This window comes from Callithrix jacchus, chromosome 10 (genome assembly GCF_049354715.1).
Source record: "Callithrix jacchus isolate 240 chromosome 10, calJac240_pri, whole genome shotgun sequence".
Classification (NCBI taxonomy): Eukaryota; Metazoa; Chordata; class Mammalia; order Primates; family Cebidae; genus Callithrix; species Callithrix jacchus.
In genome coordinates this window covers 18,000,873-18,018,133 of record NC_133511.1, presented here as the reverse complement: position 1 = coordinate 18,018,133, position 17,261 = coordinate 18,000,873, and the positions used below count along the sequence as shown (strand labels likewise).

The window sequence follows — 17,261 nt, the reverse complement described above, 5'->3', positions numbered from 1 at the left end:
ACCACAGAACATTCCAGTTTCACAATCCTAGTATTTTCTGTTCCCAAATCTTAACAACTGGCAGTTTCTAAAAATATGCTAATCCTAATCTTTCCCCTCACTATCTGTGCCTTATGCCCTAATTTGATTTTAAAATATATTTCTGGGCACTTATAAGAGAATCTCATCAGTTGCCCAAATGCAGATGGCATTACATGGTATTAGAGCACAGGTCTGTAAGTTTTTTCTGCAAAGGGCTAGATGATATTTCTGGCATTACTTGCCATACAGTGTCTGTAGCAGTTATTCAAATCTATCACTGTAGCATGAATTCAAACCACAAACAATACATATACTAATGGGCATGGCTAGTTTAATAGAATTTGATTTACAAAAACAGGTGGCAGGCCAGATTTGGCCAATGCTAGTTTGCCACACCCTGCTTTAGAAAGTAATGATTAATGAATAGGAGACTTAAACTATACCCAATTCAATCATTTAAATGCCTCATGTTGGCTAGATCTCTACTATAATTTATGTGAAGAAGCCCAAATAGAGAGAGCATAGGAGGAGAGAGGAAAAGGAATAAAAATTGGGTTTATAAACTAGAGTTCAGTCAAAAGGTTTTCAGAGCTAAAATTATAGCTCAGTGAGAAAAATGAGGGTTGGGGAGAGGTAGCAGTGCTACAGCAAAAGGCAAAGAGTAGCAGCAGCTCATTCTTACCCCACACAGGTTTATCCTCTGCTCTTAGCATATGCTAAAAAGAGGGCAATTTTTTTTTTTTTAAGACAGTCTCGTTTTGTCATCCAGGCTGCAGTGTGATGATGCAATCATGGCTTACGGATGTCTTGACCTCCCAGGCTCAAGTGATCCTCCCACCTCAGCCTCCCAAATAGCTGAGACTACAGATGCTTGCCACCATGCCCAGCTAAGTTTTGTATTTTTTGTAGAGATGGGGGGGTCTCACTGTGTTGCCCAGGTGGGTTTCAAATTGAACTGCTGGGTTCAAGTGATCCTCCCACCTTGGCTTCCCAAAGTGCTGGGATTACAGGCTTGAGCTACCACACCCAGCTGTAATTTCTTTTTGTGATGTAAAAGCCAACTAGATCAATTTGCTTTCCCAGAGAGGCTTGAGCAGCCTTATCTGTATCTGCTTTCTGAGAAAACTCATTTAAGATCAGGGGCTGGGATACCCCAGTAAACAGTTCCACCTGATGGATGTTGGCCTCCTGTACTTTGATCTCCTGGGGGCTGGAACGAGATGGATTCAAAAAGTAGCCATGATTTTCTACAACACCCGCAGTCTTTAATAAGCAGGAGATATTCAGAATTACTCCCAGCAAGGTCTTCTGGTACATTTGCCCATTGGTAGGGTCCTTGGGCTGAATATATTCCACAAAAACCTGTAAAAGAAGACAAGTCCTGCTTATTCATCTGCATGGTGAGATAAGGTGATGGGATGAGAGGGCCTCAAAACAGGTAAGTTGATACAACCACCAATCTACCTTTTTCTTATAATAGGTAATATTATAGTGTCCTCAGGATAGGGAAGCATAACGTATCATACATCCAGCTCAACTGAATATATATCATCTTTCAGGCCTACCTTTGCCATATCTTTTTGCCTAGTGAAATAGAGAAGAATATCCAGATATGCATACAAAAGGATTTGACAGAGCTCTAGATCCTTTATTCGGCCCAATAAAATATCAAACACTGGAATCATGACTTCTGGAAATGTTCGAACTTCCTCATCCAGTATCAAGGCTTCAATCACCTCTTCTAGAAACTCAGTTACATCTTCAAAATCTAAAACAAGACAAATGAGAGAGAAAGGAGGGCACACGAATTTTTATATGCCTTTACACACTAGCTCTTTACTTTTAATAATTCTTTTTTGTTTTTTAGAGATGGGGTCTTGCTTTTTTGCCAGCCTGGAGTGTAGTGGCTATTCACAGGTGTGATAATAGCATACTACAGCCTCAAACTCCTGGGCTCAAGGGATCCTTCTGCCTCAGCCTCCAGAGTAGATGGGACTACAGGGGTGTGTTAACATGTCCGGCATTATTCTATTGGTACTCAACCTCAAAGATCAAAATGTGAGCCCTCTTCCTTAATTTATACCAGAACCACAATGGCTCTGAGACTTTCTAATGCAATTAGTGAAATTTTAAATCTGAAAATCAAAATGTAGAGGCTTACAGATCTTGCTCATGTACTCACGGGCTCCCTGGATGGCTTCTAACATCAAATCTACCAGTTGCTCATGGATGTTTTGGTCGACATAGATCTCTGGGGTGAGGAGAACTGTTCGAGTATTGGACACAGTGAGGTTTCTGCACTGTACTGCAAAGGGTAGCAGGTTCTCTGGAACTTTGGTAATCTGCAAATAGCATGAAGAAAAGAGGGAATAATCTAACTCTGTAATCTGGAACAAAAGCAGACATAGTAAACAGAATGGAAGAGACATGTGTTCCATAAAGTACTGGTCTCCTGTGGACGCTTGAAAATTAGAGATTCATTCCTTGGCTTAAGGAATCATCTACCTACCTATTTAAAATTCCAATCCTGGAAGTGTCAGGCTTAGCCTATCCTAATATTTACACCTCAGTGGAAATGAATTCATGAACCTTTTTTTTCTTTTGAGACAGTCTTGCCCTGCCACCTGGGCTGGAGTGCAGTGGTGTGATCTCGGCTCACTGTAATCTCCACCTCCTGGGTTCAAGTGATTCTCCTGTCTCAGCCTCCTGGGTAGCTGGGATGATAAATGTGTGCCACTACACTTGGCGAATTTTTTATTTTTAGTAGAGACAAGGTTTTGCCACATTGTCCAGGCTAGTTTTGAACTCCTGGCCTCATGCGATCCAACTGCCTCAGCCTCCCAAAGTGTTAGGATTATAGGAGTGAGCCACCGTGCCCAGCCTCATAAGACTTTTTTAAGGATGTGATTTCTTTTTCTTTCTTTTTTTTTTTTTTGAGACTGAGTTTCGCTCTTATTGCCTAGGCTGGAGTACAATGGCTCAATCTCTGCTCACCGCAACCTCCGCCTTCTGGATTCAAGTGATTCTCCTGCCTCAGCCTCCCGAGTAGCTGGGATTACAGGTAGGTACCACCATGCCCAGCTAATTTTTTGTATTTTTAGTAGAGATGGAGTTTCTCCATGTCGGTCAGGCTGGTCTCAAACTCCTGATCTCAAGTGATCCACCCACCTTGGCCTCCCAAAGTGCTTGGATTATAGGTATGAACCACCATACCCAGCCAAGAGTGTGATTTCTAAAGAGGTTTTTAGAGAGAATAGGAGGCATTGGTCAATTGGAGAGAAGGGTGGACTCCCCCGAAGACACAGAAAGGAGACACTAAACCTTTAGTGCCTTTGATATCCAGTTCTAGACATACTATGACATATATAAATTGATATAAAAGCTTTAGTGCTCCTGACATCCAGTTCTAAACATACTATGACATATATAAATTGATATAAAGACTGATCCAACTCTGGCCTACATGCTAAAGTCATACCCAAGAGGACAATATGGTATTCAACGGGGATTATTCCTTTACCTCTTCCTTGGCTCTCTGGAAGCAGGAGTAAAGGTAACAAAAAATGTGCCGCTCCCCTGCATCTCGATCAGCAGAGAGATTTAGCGTTGTAGAAGAAGTCATGTTAATTAAGTGGTTGCCCGGATCCTGAAGTAATAAGCGAGCGAAGAGGGCCTATAAAGAAAAAAACAAACAAAAATATGAAACTATTGCAAAATTAATCTTAGAGCATTAAGATGTAAAAGTAATTCTGATGCAGGTTATTGCAAGTGAAGGAGAAAAAAAGGGCCCTGTATCTTTCTACTTTAGAAAATATTAGAAAATTATGGTATAAAGTTATCCAAAATCAAGCCTCAAGTGTTTAGTATAGCCCCAGCACAGAGTAGGCATTAAAAGACAATTTGTTGAATGGTGCTGAGATCAGTGATTAAACTTAAAAGTGAAATCTACCGTTCTGTGTGATTGCTGATCTTACTCAGACTTATACAGAGATACTCTAAATGTGAAGTTAAACTGCAAGTTGTCAACTGTCTTTTCTACCAAAATTTTATTCTTTTAATGTTACTCAGGCACCTGTAAGGTACAACATACTGTTGTGATTTTTAAAGTGCTGTGGTTTACACGTTTGTCCCCAACAAAATTCATGTTGAAATTTGATCTCCTTGTGGCAGTGCTGGAGGTGGGGCTAGTGGGAAGTGTCTGGGTATGGGAGTGGATCCCTCATGAATTGTTTGGTGCTACTCTTGAGGTGGTGAATGAATTCTTGCTCTCACAAGACTGAATTAGTTCTCATGGGAATGGATGAATTCCCTCCAGAGCGGGTTGTTATTAAGCCAGGACAAGCCTCAGGTTTTCTTCTCTTTGCATGTGTCCTCATTGTATGCATCCTTTGATGACCTCCTCCACCATATTGTGAGGCAGCACGAAAGCCCTCACCAGAAGCCAGGGACATGGCCTGAAACTTCTCAGCCTGCAGAACTGTGAGCTAAATAAACTTTTCTTTACAAATTACTGCTTGGGTATTCTTTTTTTTGAGACAGGGTCCTTCTTGCTCTGTCGCCCAGGCTGGAGTGCAGTGGTGTGACTATGGCTTACTGTAGTAAGTGTCTCCTAGGCTCAAGCAGTCTTTCCACCTCAGCCTCCTGAGTAGCTGGGACTACAGGTACATGCCATCACACCCAGTTAATTATTTGTATTTTTTTGTAGAAACATGATCTTGTTATGTTGCCAGGGCTGGTAACTCTTGGCCTCAAGAGATCCTCCTGACTTGGCCTCCCAAAGTGCTGGGATTACAGGTATGAGCCACTGTGCCTAGTCACAGGTATTTTTTTTTATAGCAACAAAAAACAGACTAACATAGAAAGAATATGAACAAGAAAACGTGATGGATCTTGACCTCAATAGCTTAAGTCTCATAGGGGAGATAAGACAGGTACATAAGAAAGCATGAGACAGAAAGTAACAATTCCCATAAGAGATGCATAGGCTGATTATTCTAGGTACCCAGAGGAGGTAGTAACAACTTTTATCTGGCAAGGCTTTGTAATTAAGAAGGCATTTTAACCAATGCTTAGAGGATGGATAAATTTGGACATGTTGCCATGGTAGATGAAAAAATTCCAAAAGAGGAACACCACAATATTAGAGATGGACATCCAGGTTAATTAGCCTTCTACTGGTTAAAAAAAAAAAGAGACAGACATATGGACATAAGCATAAGTTGCAAAAGAGTGAGCAGAGTTCAGCTGCATAGCTAATTTTTGCTAAGGGCACACATTAGGAACATAAGAATGTTACCTGCTCAACGTTGCTCATATCAAGCCAGTCTTGATCTTCTAGTTCTACTGCCATTTCCTCCAAATACACACAACGGCTGGGGATGCCATTCCCGCTTTTCAAGCTGGGATCACCTGGGAAATGGTTTTAATACAATAGGTTAAGGATAATGCTTCTGTCCTATACAGACAACTGATCTTGACAGCATTTCTCTTGAACTGCAAACTTGACTGAGGTAATACCAGAATGATCCTGATATACAAAGCAACATATAAAGATTCAAATCTTTTTTTCCCTCTAGTCACAGAGAATGGGATTTGTTATTAACTAAGACATTAGTACCAACTTTGGGGTTTAACCATAGAGAGGGCACAGAAGGAAAACACTGACACCTCTCAGGGTTTCCATCTGAATATTTAGGTTACCTCTGAGAAGAAAATGGGTTTGGCTACCATTCCCATTTCCCTTTTAAGGTAGTAAAGGCAAATGGCTATATAGCATAGTCAGTATTGAAATGGGAAGAAAAGTTAGATCTGTGTGTAAATACTTTTTTTTTTTTTTTGACAGAGTTCTACTCTTGTTGCCCCGGCTGGAGTGCAATAATAGCACGATTTCGGCACACCACAACCTCCACCTGCCTCTAGAGTAGCTGGGATTACAGGCATGAGCCATCACACCTGGCTAATTTTGTATTATTCAGTAGAGACAGTGTTTCTCCATGTTGGTCAGGCTGATCTCAAACTCTCAACCTCAGGTGATCCACCCACCTCGACCTCCCAAAGTGCTGGGATTATAAGGTATGAGCCACCTTGCCTGGCCTAATGCTGTTTTTAAGTCATACCAAAAGGTTCACTGAAATATAAACCCTGAGTTCCAAGGAGGGCAGTGAGTAGGTTTGTAACCATCAGCTGTAATTGCTTTCTAAGAGCAAGCCCCTAGCCCAAGTTCAAATAGGAAGGGTAGAATAATGAAGAGACTGTAAGTTTGTAACTCACTGTTGTCCAGAGTGATAAGGAAGATCCTTTGGATCATGTGATTGATGTTGAGTTGCTCACATATTTCCTGCTGTGATCGGAATGAGCGGCTAATCTCAGCCACAGAGTAATCAAATTCATCCAGGCTCTCTGACACACTATTATCCGAGTCATCTGGGCTAGCTGGGAGTTCATCTGCCAAAAAATGTATACTGTTAAATGTTACACCCCTTTTGTTAAGAGAGAATCAAGCATACTACCAAAAATAATAAATGTAACCAAGCGGACGATAATTTCGGATGTAAAACAAGCTAATCATCTAATTAGTGAGCATCTCAAGTCAGGGAAGATAAGTATAGGTTTTAAAATTCCTGGCTATAAGTCCTACCACATTTTACAAAGCAAAAGTTTTATTTCTACCCATAATTATACTTCACACTGCCAGAAATAGTAATGTTATCTTCCCTACAGAATCCTAGTGAACAAGAATGACCTAATAGATCAAAATGCCTTTAATTATTATAAATGTATGGTTTTTCTCCCTGATTTTAAGAGATCACATTTGTTTTAATAGTTCTTAACTGTACAAAAAAATATAGTATAGAAAGTCTCTTGAACCAATTCCCTAAGACGCTTAACTTAGCAGTGTTCCAGAATTTTTTTCTATTCTATTGCTAATATTCATTACTATGCTTTTTAATTAAAAAAATACTATGCACAGCTCTTTTCAGCTTGCCTGTTATTCAGCACCAACACCTTTCCCCATTAGGCCATTTAGAGGCCTACCTCACTCTTTTCAACAGCTGTATTGTATCGCATCTTTTGCATGCACTGTGATTTTATGGAGCCACTTTTCAACCGATGAACAATAGAGTTGTTTCTAATATTTTATGATTTTAAATACTGCACTCAGTACAACTTAACTCTTTTTGTTCACTTGTATGAGTATTTCTATAGGAGAAATTCAGAGCCGTAGAACTGCTGGATCAAAGAGCTCGAACATTTAAAAAGTTAACATTTACTACCAATTTACCCTCAAAGAGACTGTTCCGATTTACATGCCAACCCAACAGTATATGAGAGAGTGCCCGTTTGACTCTTCACAAATTTTATAGGTAAAAACTATTTAATTATAAATGTTGTTTTAGTTGGCATTTCTCTAATGATTCATGAGAACAAATTTTTTAATCATTTGGTTATCATACATAAGTTGCCTGTCACATCTCTTATACCTTTTTTCTTCTTTCTTGTTACATTTTTCTTATTGATGAAATTCCTTCGGTTTAATTTTAATTGTATTTTTTTTTTGAATTTTAACATAAATTATTTGTGTAATGGCCTTACATGTGGATATGAACAGTGTAAACAATACCACATATAACCATCAAAATAGCTCGATTAGAATTTATAGGACTAAATGACAGATTCAGATGGTTTAATTACATTTAAAAAGTTTTCTGAAAAAACTTTTGCAATTAAAAAAAATAAATTGCCCATCAATAAGTTTGATATCTTTTAAAATGATTTTTGTTTATCTGCACATGAAGCAAATAAAGTGTATTCCATAAAATTCTTTAGGCACAGTCTGGTAAGACGGCTGCCAGAAAGAACAGTCATTTATCTCTTGTGAGTACAATTTCTGAAAGTTGAATGAGGGTATCTCTTTCTGGGGATGGTCGAAGTTTACTGATCTCTCTTATCACTTCGTGGTAGTACTGCTGGGTGAGGTAGGTTGTTTGTTGCACACCATCACTCTGTAACACATACTGTCGAGCTCTGTCTACATCTCCAGGCAAACTGAACTGTCTCATGATCAGAGCATTCATTTCTAGGAACTGCTGACAGGCAACAGGACAGGACCAGTGGCTAACCCAAGCTTCAGATCAGCTGATGTTGGTTTGCCCATCTGGTCAGAACATGAGGTGAGGTCCAATACATCATCTATTAGCTAAAAAGTTGTTCCTACTTTTCCATACTGATAGGTGATCTTATGCACCACTGGGCCGGGGCATCCTAGAACAGAGACTGCTTTACAACTGTTGGCTATCAAGCTGGCAGTCTTCTTAAAGGTCTTTTCAAGGTAGTGTGCAAATCTTTCATTCTCATTTTCTTTTGACCCAAGCTGAAGAAATTCACCATGCACCAAATCTTCAATAACTTGGGTTAAAATAGATACAACAGTTTTATTTCCAGTTTGTGCCAGAGCTATAGATGCTGCAGAAAGAGTTAGGTCTCCAGCAAGAACAGCCTTCTTTTCACCCCAGATCTTATTAACTGTGTGTTTTGCTCTTCAAGAACTTGCATCGCCAGTAACATAATCATGAACCAGACTAGCAATGTGAATCATTTCTGGAATTAAGGCTATGGTGCGCTGGCTGGCTTGTACATGTCGGGAGTTGTCATGATGAATACCGAATGCTTGGTCCATTAGTGCCACAATAATCAGTCGGAAGGCTTTCCCTCTTCCATCAAAGTACTACTCAGACATTTCCTTAAGTTCTAATGTTGACAGGAGCAGTTCCTTTCTAATGTCCTCATTTAGACCTTTCAAGTCTCTCCAACTGAGTTTGAAAAGATCAGTGTACTTCTCACCACTGTGTGTTTTATTGTCCGGGGTTGCATGATGAAACTGTGATATACTATATACATTTGGACAGGCAGATGTCAGATGCTTCACAAAATTAAAATTATCTGAGACAAGTCAAGTCCCTTCCTCCTATGAGCCTGCAATCAGGTGTCGGCAGCGGTGCGCAGGCCTGGCAGCCCCGCAAGGCTGGGGAAGCCGGGCATGGGGCTCCATGCCACTGGCCTCCAGGAACAGCCCCCTTTTATTTTTATTTTTAAATTTTTTTTAGAAGGAGTTTTGCTCTTGTTGCCCAGGCTGGACTGCAATGGCATGATCTCGACTCACTGCAGCCTCCGCCTCCCTGGTTCAAGCAATTATCCTGCCTCAGCCTCCTGAGTAGCTGAGGTCAGACACTGGTCACCATGTCTGGCTAATTTTTTGTATTTTTAGGAGAGACAGGGCTTCACCATGTTGGCCAGGCTGGTCTTGATCTCCTGACCTCAGGCTGTCTGCCTGCCTTGGCCTCCCAAAGTGCTGGGATTACAGGCATGAGCCACCATGCCCAGCCTTATTTTTATTTTTAAAAAACTTCTGTCCTCAAAATCTGCTCATATCCTTTTTTTTGATTTTTTTTTTTAGATGGAGTCTTGCTCTATTGCCCAAGCTGGAGTACAGTGGCACAATCTTGGTTCACTCCAACCTCCACCTCCCGGGTTCAAAGGTTCAAGCAATTCTCCTGCCTCAGCTTCCTGAGGAGCTGGAACTACAGGTGCCCACCTCCACACCTGGCTAATTTTTGTATTTTTAGTAGAGATGGGGTTTTACCATGTTAGCCAGGCTGGTCTTGAACTTCTGTCCCCAGGTAACTTACCTACCTTGGTCTCCCAAAGTGCTGAAATTACAGGCACCTACCATCACGCCTGGCTAATTTTTGTGTTTTTAGTAGAGATGGGGTTTTGTTATGTCGGCCAGGCTGGTCTCGAACTCCTGACCTCAGGTGATGTGCCCACCTAGGCCTCCCAAAGTGCTGGGGTTACAGGCATGAGCCTCCGCAACTGGTCACATCATTCATGCTGAACGACTTCATAAAAGTAGTGTTATTCACTATATGCCACATATGAGTCTATATCTACTTTTCTCTGTTGACAGAATGGTTACTCTGAAAGTCCAGGTAAAACTCTCAAAGTCGGAGTTGCTTTAGTGTAGTGAGTAAAAGCTCAATATAGGAAGCCAAAGGTTTTGGCAAAGTACTAATTGCTAATGGAAACAGGTTGGACCTGGTGGCATGATAAACTCAGTGTAAACAAAGTAGGATGATGAGGTGCCAAAATAGTAACAGAAGGGCATGTGCCTGACTTGTCCCCACTGCTTGGTGCCTGCAATGCTCTCAACTCTAGCCAGCTTTATGTCTGTTTACAGCCAGAAGGACAAGTGTTCTGTTGCTCAGCTGCTATACTATTGAATTCTCCTCTGACCTCCAATGGCGACAGAAGCTAATAATCTGTTCAGCAAATGTTCCCTCAATCACATACTTATAAATCATACTTTCTCATTTCTTTATTTTTCCTATTTTTCACTCTGCTTTCTCCCTGAAACCAGAGTTTCCCATTCTGGGCCTGTATCAAAGCAATCTGGGAGAGATTTCAGAGACTGGAAATACAATGTTAAAAAAAATCAACACTGAATTTGTTTTTCCCTTGCTTCAGTCACCACCCTGTCTATCAATCATTCATCTGTCTTGCCTTTACCTCTTTTTTCTTCAACTTTTTCTGATTGAAAGTAAGGCCACAAGTCAGCTATGCACCTGAATATTTTTAAAAAAAATAAATAAAGGGAAAATGCAAATACTTCTTCTCTCAAAAGAAAAACATCATTATTCTTTTTGGAGAGAGGAGAAGGGGAGCAATTTCTCTTCTGAAAGACTGTGAGTATCTTCAGAAGATTAAAATATTTGAGAACACCTAATTCTTTTAGTGTCTATGTTTCCTCATAGGAAGAAGCTGGACTTGATCTTAAACTTGGTCCTGGGAAGAAAAGCATTTTTTCCGATTACTGAGATGTTATTCTGATTCTTTTCATCACAGTAAAGCTAAGGATCAGATTTTTTAAAGTCTCTCCGAATGGGGCTAAGCTACAAACAATGCCACTCGTTGGAACAGATGAAGCACTTTGCTTGGGAGGACCTCTGAAGTGCTGAGCTTTAGAACAAATCTCATTTGCCTACAGGTCCAAAAGCTTTTACAATTCTTCCTTTCACAGCTGCTTTCTATGGCTGCACATGACTTGCTTTCCACACTGTCCTATGTTAACGAGATTTATTTATATAGCTTTTACTAGGTGATTTGTTTCCTTTTACAGAAAACAGCCTGACAGCTTGGGGATCACGACTGGCATCTGTTACTATGGAACCACCTGTTATCTGGTCTCTTTTTGTAAGTGGAGAGGATGGGGAGGGGAGGGTCTCAAAACAAAACCAACAACAAAAACAACAAAAAAACCAATTTCTGTTCTAAACAAACAAAAGCCAACTTTTGTCCCAAACTTAAATTCCAATTGCAATTAAGGACTCAAAGAATACCTAATTTGGGAAGACCCCATTCTAGGTCATCTTATCTGCTGCTATTGGCTCCTCCACTTACCAGATTGTTGCTTCAGCTGCTCTTTTTGGATTGCCGCAAACTGTTTGGCATCAGCCAGGGAGCCAAAAAGAGCAGCAAAGGGGTTACTTGAGATGTTGTTGTTATTCTCCTGGTCTGTCATTTCACTTTAAGGTATCCTCCATCCAGACCTGGGGGAGGGGATGTTCAAAGGACAGGTATTAGACACAAGAGGGCAGATAACACAATACCTGTGGTTGTTTCTTCTTCCATTTCTCAAATACAATACATTTAAAAAGACTTTGGGTTAAGATTTTTCCAATTCCCGTCCCCAAACTCAAGACATTTTTGGCAAAATGGTTACAAACCTACCAGCTGGACTTGGTGGCTTGATTTGGGGATAGCTAAAATGAAAAAGCCTAAAACATGTTCAGCTGGAATGCATATATCTGTTGATATGTTTTTATTTGCTATACCTTTAAGAAAATAGGTTAAGTAGAAAGAATTACTGAAGTAAAAGAGAGAACTCACCTATCAATGGTAACAACAATGTGACACTGAGAAATAATAAGACAAGAATTATGGATTTCCCAAGTCTTTAAGCTGGCAGTCTAGTTCTCATTCACTGTGGGGAGGACAAGGCACTTCTATGACTTAGGGCTGGTCTGGAGCTGAAAATTCCTCAGCTACATATAAATTCAGTGAAAGCCCATATCTTAAATGTGGACTGGCAAATCAGGATTGGAAGCAGTTTAGCTGTATGTTATGGGTTTTCAACATAGATTAAGCAATCTATTTATTTTTATTCTAGGAGTAATACTACTGATATTTCTTCCACTAAAAATTAACTGGTCTTTGCTTCATGCTGTATCTAACCTTCACTGTTTACCTGATTTTTAAAAATAATACTGAAGCAAATGCAAATTCCAACTGTCAGGTCTACCATGTAATATGAAATGTGTATACCTCAAAAGTGTTTCATAGAGCTGATGAGCCTGCATTCATACTCTTCTGATTACGTCTCCTCATTAGAGACCAAGTGAACTCAGAGGCACAACAGAATAAGCAGAGCTCCCTGAAAGACTTTCTCCCCTTTCTGAAATTTTAAGGCTGTGACATAGAAATATTAAATACAAGCCTGAAAAGAGTGGGAAGAGACAAAGAGTATGAATGTTTTGCTCACAAGAATCCTGAACTGTTACAAGGACAGAGACCTTAGAAATAGCGGGGGTAGAGGTATAAAGGAAGAAGAAGAAAAGAACACTTGGTCCACCTTTAGTTTACTGAGGCAAGACTCTCCTCACAGGATCATATTAACAAAAGTTAACGTGGGCTAGGTGCAGTGGCTCACGCCTGCAATCCCAGCACCTTGGGAGGCTGAGGCAGGTGGATCACCTGAGGTCAGGAGTTCAAGACAAGCTTGGCCAACATGGTGAAACCCCATCTCTACTAAAACACAAAAATTAGCTGGTTGTGGTGGTGGGCACCTGTAATCCCAGATACTCGGGAGGCTAAGGCAGAAGAATCGCGTGAACCTGGGAGGTGGAGGTTGCAGAAAGCTGAGACTGACACACTGCACTCCATCCTAGGTGACAGAGTGAGACTCTGTCTCAAAAAAACAAAAGCTAATATGGTGGAAAAAGTTACCCTTATTTACTGCAGAAAGAGAGATTATTTATAACACTTCTTGACAATTCTGAGGCATCTTCAGCACTTGCTCCATGCTCCTCGTCATTGTTTTCTACACAAGAGTTAATGGCCACTTAGCTGTAATGATTTAGGCAGAGTCTAGTCTCTTCTTGGCACAGCTCAGAGCTTTACTGTTTCAAGGAACTGAACTGTTATTTGTATTTTTAGTAGAGGTGGGGTTTCACCATGTTGGCCAGGCTGGTCTCAAACTCCTGACCACAAGTGATTCTCCCACCTTGGCCTCCCAAAGTGCTGGGATTATAGGCATGAGTCACTGCGCCTGGCCTTGTATATTTTATTTTTTGCTATGTATATTTAGTCAAGCTTAATAATGCAAAAAAGGGAAAGATACCCTATTTAGTATTTAGGAATTAAAGAGAGGGATTTTCCCCATGTAATTACTGCATAAGTTTAATTATTACCTCTAATTAATGTAAATCCAATAAGAACTGTCCTATTGTTAGCTGACACCATTTTACTTCCATCCTAAAATACCCTGAATTCCAAAGGAATGCAAAAAGTATAGTGAACTCTTGCTATTTCTGTCTCTAAAACATCACATCCATTTTTTCCTTTGGGTATCCACTCCACTCAATCCATATGTTCAGGAGAGGTTGACCTCACCCCAGGAATGAACATACGGGTGTGGCCAGGCTAAAAAGAGTACAGCATTTTCTGGCCAAAGCATTGATCTAGGAGTGGACGCAAGACACTACAGAGGCCTAACAGAGTCAATGAATACCAGCTTCAGGACTTCAGTTGAATCTACAGAAAAGGGAGTTTTTTCCTGCTTGAGTTGCTAGGCTGGTAAGATATAAGCCTAGAGTTGCCATCTTTACACCATTTAGAAAAGGCCTAGCCTAAAACTAAGCCAACATACAGAAGAAAATAGAACTGAGAGATGGAAAGAGAAGTCTGGATTTTTCAGTTATAAAAACAAATAAAATTTCCCTAAATGCCTAAACCAGTTTGATTTTTTAAAAAACACAACTGAAAAGTGTCTAGATTATTACAAAGGACATGCATCACCTGCAACACATAAGCAGAAAGGAAGCTGAAAGCCAGGAATATAGGACATACGACAGAGAGGCTCTTAAGACTATCGATAAGGCCAGGCGCAGTGGCTCATGCCTGTAATCCCAGCATTTTGGGAGGCCAAGGTGGGCAGATCACAGGTCAGAAGTTTGAGACCAGCCTGACCAACATGGTGAAACCCCGTCTCTACCAAAAATACAAAAAAAATTAGCCAGGTGTGGTGACATGCGTGTGTAATCCCAGCTACCCAGGAGGCTGAGGCAGGAGTATCACTTGAACCTGGGAAGCAGAGTTTGTAGTAAGCCAAGATCGCGCCACTGCACTCCAGCTGGGCAACAGAGCGAGACTCCGTCTCAAAAAAAAAAAAAAAAAAAACTATCAGGAGAACTAAAAAAGAATTTATCACCATAAATGGCATTACTTCCTTCTTTCCCAATCCTATATTGTTGTACTGTATAAAGAAGCTAGCTTCCTACTACATTTTACCTATATTTTTGCTAGGATTTTAAACTTTCTGCATTGTATTCCTAAACAGATCTTCTACATTGCCAGACTGTAAGCTTTTTTGAGTACATGTTCATATCTGATTATTCTGTCTTCTGTGTCTGGCATTATACATCACAATCACAAAATCCTAAATAGTTAATGAATGGCTTCAATCTTACAGGTAGTTCTTTCTGAACTCCTTGTAGTCAACAGCATCACCCATGATCCTACTTCAAGGTAAGGACTTTAGTACTTGTCTTAGGTTGCAGTGGAAGGTCAAGCTACCAGGCTAGACACTGGTTCTTTGGTATCTTGGATGTGTAGAATGGTGGATGGAAATAAGACTCTGTTGTCATCTCTACTATCTCTGAAAAACAAAAAGATTCTCACCTACTTTTCACTAAGCTAATCTTTTTCACATGTATGTCAAATCGGTACATAAACTTTTTTTCATAAATAAGGGCTAAAACTGTGTAGTCATTTATAGAAAATTTCTACAGGAAAAAGGAGGACTGATCACTTGATGAGAACCTTTGTGGAGATGTCAGTTTAGATCTGTTCAATGGACTTACCAATGTAAATAAGAGTACCTAGATATTCACCCACTCTAAAGGTCTGATAAAACGGAAACTTCGTATTTTGTTTTCATATTCAACAATGTCACTCGGGATTTATAATCTCCTCTTTTCAGGGCTGGGTACAGTGGGTCACGCCTGTAATCCCAGCACTTTGGGAGGCCAAGGTGGACAGATCACTTGAGGTCAGGAGTTTGAGACCAGCCTGGCCAATGTGGTGAAACCCCGTTTCTACAAAAAATAGCCAGGCATGGTGGTGTTCACCTGTAATCCCAGCTACTTGGGGGGCTGAGGCAGGACAATCACTTTAAACCAGGAGGTGGAGGCTGCAGTGAGCTGAGATCATGCTATTGCACTCCACAGCAGAGCCTGGGTGAAAAAGCCAGACTCTGTCTCAAAAAAAAAAAAAATAAATAAATAAATAAAAAATAAAACAAAACCAAACCATATATATATACATATAGTTTCCTATTTTCAACTGTCATACAGAGATACGACACTATCCTGTTGTCAGACTTAGGGATGGTACAACTACCAATCCTTAGAAGCTTCTGGATTTGATTCTTTTAAAATATATCCTCCTTGAAAACAAATTTCACTTTGATATACTTGCTGCAAAGATCTATAATAGCTGTCCCACAAAATTGTCACCTCCTCCTGATTCAAGCTTTTGTTTATAAACAGTATCACTAATCCTTTAAGACCACTGTCAGCTCTCATGAACACACAACGTATTAACATAAGACTTGGTATTGTTTTTAAACAGGAATATCTGAAACACTTTGTAAAACTGGGATTGTCAAAAATCAAGCTTTATCAAATCATACTCTCACAAGGTCTCTGTCCTGACAAATAAATTAAAATAGAAATTAAAAAACCATTTTCGTTGTCATATGTTTCACCCAACACTATTGGGCCATGCTAATATGGCAACAAATTCCATCAGCACATCTGTCTGCAGCCTAGAAGGATCTCAAGTCAAAAAGCAAACAGCAGTCCTTCTTGGATCCCGACTTATTGCAGGTTTCCACGTGAGGCCAAAACAGTAAATGACAGCAAGACTAAACATATGCTTGCTCTCAGACCATAAAACTGATTCTAAAGGGAAGATTCATCAAATATAAGCTCATGAGGTGTGGTCACTCAACTTTAGATGTGTCTTCTAAATCCAAGGAAACATGAAGCAAAGTGCCCCAAGAGTTATCTGTGGTGAACTCATCACCTGCCTTAAGAAACGTCAACATCCTGATGTATGCATTCAACTGGTTTGCTTATGACTCGCGATTAATCTTATCTTTTTTGCATTTTCCTATTTGCTATCTACTATATTTTATCCTTCCACGTTCCATAAAGGATTCGCGGGAAGGAGGGAGATCCACCCGCCCGGGGCACGTTCTAGAGATAGTAAGTCATAAGATAATATGATGACAGCGCTCCGGCCTCTTCCGGGAGGGGCTTGGCAAAGTTGGGGAAAGAAATGTACAGAGAGACATCAGAAGCTGGGGCACTGTAAGGGGTTCCAAATCAGACAGGGTCGAAGTTCAAGAAGGAGAAGGTCCCTGGTTAGGAAAGCACAGAAGAAAGAATTTGGAGAAGGTAAGAGTGAACAGGCCTGAAATGGCATTGGACTAGCAGAAAATATCACAATGCAAAGTCAACGACGTCCTCCCCTGAGGCTGTCTCCAGTCTTACCAGAGCCTGAAGGGCCAGCAGCGACGACACAACAGAATCAAAGCGGCCGAAGGGTTCCCACTTCCGACTCAGCACAGTAACCGGAAGTTACATCATCACTAAGTGCCGGGGCTTGTGGAAGTTCATCTCCGCGCCGGAAGCACGATATGCAGGCTCACCCCGGCGACCGGCGCTCAAATACTCTTACGCCGCATGCGCTAGCGTATTAACGGCTGACTGGAGGCAGGGCGGAAGTGGCAGGAAGTGGCTTTGGGATCGGACTGTGGGACGAGTTGGTTTACCTGGCAGTTCTCTTTGAAGACTAGAATATGAGGCTGGGTTTTGGAAACCAGAGTATCGAGGGCAGATAAA

At 40.7% G+C, this 17,261-nt stretch overlaps 1 protein-coding gene and 1 pseudogene across 1 annotated transcript in view; both read right to left on the bottom strand.

Moving 5' to 3' along the window:
- UBE4A (ubiquitination factor E4A) overlaps positions 1-16,985 on the bottom strand; it is a 45,564-nt gene extending 28,579 nt beyond the window's left edge. Inside the window, exons 1-8 of the mRNA XM_002754485.7 lie at positions 16,911-16,985; positions 11,476-11,624; positions 6,292-6,465; positions 5,318-5,430; positions 3,542-3,694; positions 2,204-2,363; positions 1,587-1,789; positions 1,192-1,383 (exon numbers count right to left, since the gene is read on the bottom strand). Coding sequence (XP_002754531.1) covers positions 1,192-1,383; positions 1,587-1,789; positions 2,204-2,363; positions 3,542-3,694; positions 5,318-5,430; positions 6,292-6,465; positions 11,476-11,596 — 1,116 coding nt within the window. The 5' untranslated portion in view covers positions 11,597-11,624; positions 16,911-16,985. The remainder of the gene's footprint in view (positions 1-1,191; positions 1,384-1,586; positions 1,790-2,203; positions 2,364-3,541; positions 3,695-5,317; positions 5,431-6,291; positions 6,466-11,475; positions 11,625-16,910) is intronic.
- Positions 7,767-8,826, bottom strand: LOC144578047 (all trans-polyprenyl-diphosphate synthase PDSS1 pseudogene; annotated as a pseudogene).
- Positions 16,986-17,261: the final 276 nt, after the last annotated feature.